This window comes from Pinus tabuliformis, chromosome 2_1 (genome assembly GCF_031772625.1).
Source record: "Pinus tabuliformis cultivar Carrire ecotype Pingquan chromosome 2_1, CPIR1, whole genome shotgun sequence".
Taxonomy (NCBI): domain Eukaryota; kingdom Viridiplantae; phylum Streptophyta; class Pinopsida; order Pinales; family Pinaceae; genus Pinus; species Pinus tabuliformis.
In genome coordinates this window covers 82,645,809-82,646,847 of record NC_142299.1, presented here as the reverse complement: position 1 = coordinate 82,646,847, position 1,039 = coordinate 82,645,809, and the positions used below count along the sequence as shown (strand labels likewise).

Genomic DNA, 1,039 nt, shown 5'->3' with positions numbered 1-1,039 from the left:
AAACCTCCCTGTGAGGTGCGAAGAATGACATCGCAGACTAGAAGCCTATCCATTGGGCAATAGAAATAATGTACAAAACTAATAAAGACTGACAAATCTAGAAACATTTATTGATCGGACTAACTAAAAAATACTACATAACTGACAGACTCTAATTTGACAAACTAACTTATTTATCACCACAGAAAGCCATGACCTTATGGCCTTCACCTCAAGCTTCAAATCCCAACTACTACTACCCACGCTTTCATTATTCAACAGTAAAGAGATATATATAATGACATCATATTGAAATAGTGAAATTATGTGAGAAAGTGCTTCAACAACCTTCCATTTACAGGACCTACTCCAAGTGGCTCATCAGACGAATCCTCAAGCAGATAAGTGTTCTTTCTCATGAATGCAGTAATCTTAAATGGTCCCTTCCACATATTTTCAAACTTTCCATGTTTTCCCTTGTCTTCATTTTGAGCATCCCACTTTAATACCATATCTCCAATTTCAAAATTAGTTGCCTTTGTTCTTCTATCATAATTTATTTTTATTTTGTCTTCTCTTAGCTGTGTATTTTTTAACACCTTTTCTCTAGACTGTTGCATTTGAATCATTTGACCAATCCTTCCCTGCATGTCATTTGGTTCTACCTCAACCTCTTGTAATAGTTTCATGACTTGAACTCCCAATGAAGAAGGAAAAAGTGCATTTGTCCCATAGACCGGCTTAAAAGGAGACATTCCTATTGACTTCATGGTACTTCCAAAATCTACCCACAGTGCATGAATCAACCTTTTATGCCAACTCTTCTTATTCTCCTACAACAACTTCTTGATAATGTTGACGAGACTTTTATTAGATGACTTAGCCAAGCCATTACTTTGAGGATAATATTTTGTTGATAGAACAATGTTCTATTTATGGAAAAATTATATTATCTTCTTTTACTTAAAGGAAACATCAGTATCTGTGATAATTTTTTGTGGACAACCAAAATGAGAAAAAATTTTACCTTCCAGAAATTGAATGATCACTGTGTCAGTAT

The 1,039-nt window shown here is 34.4% G+C and overlaps 1 protein-coding gene across 1 annotated transcript; it reads right to left on the bottom strand.

Moving 5' to 3' along the window:
• Positions 1-302: 302 nt before the first annotated feature.
• Positions 303-734, bottom strand: LOC149198878 (uncharacterized). Its single transcript, XM_089400394.1, has one exon. It carries the CDS (start codon positions 732-734, stop codon positions 303-305), a length of 432 nt encoding a protein of 143 aa, XP_089256520.1.
• Between the last annotated feature and the right edge of the window lie 305 nt (positions 735-1,039).

Coding starts and splice junctions, on each gene's coding strand:
- LOC149198878 (XM_089400394.1), bottom strand. CDS start 734: ATGTCTCCTTTTAAGCCGGTCTATGGGACAAATGCACTTTTTCCTTCT.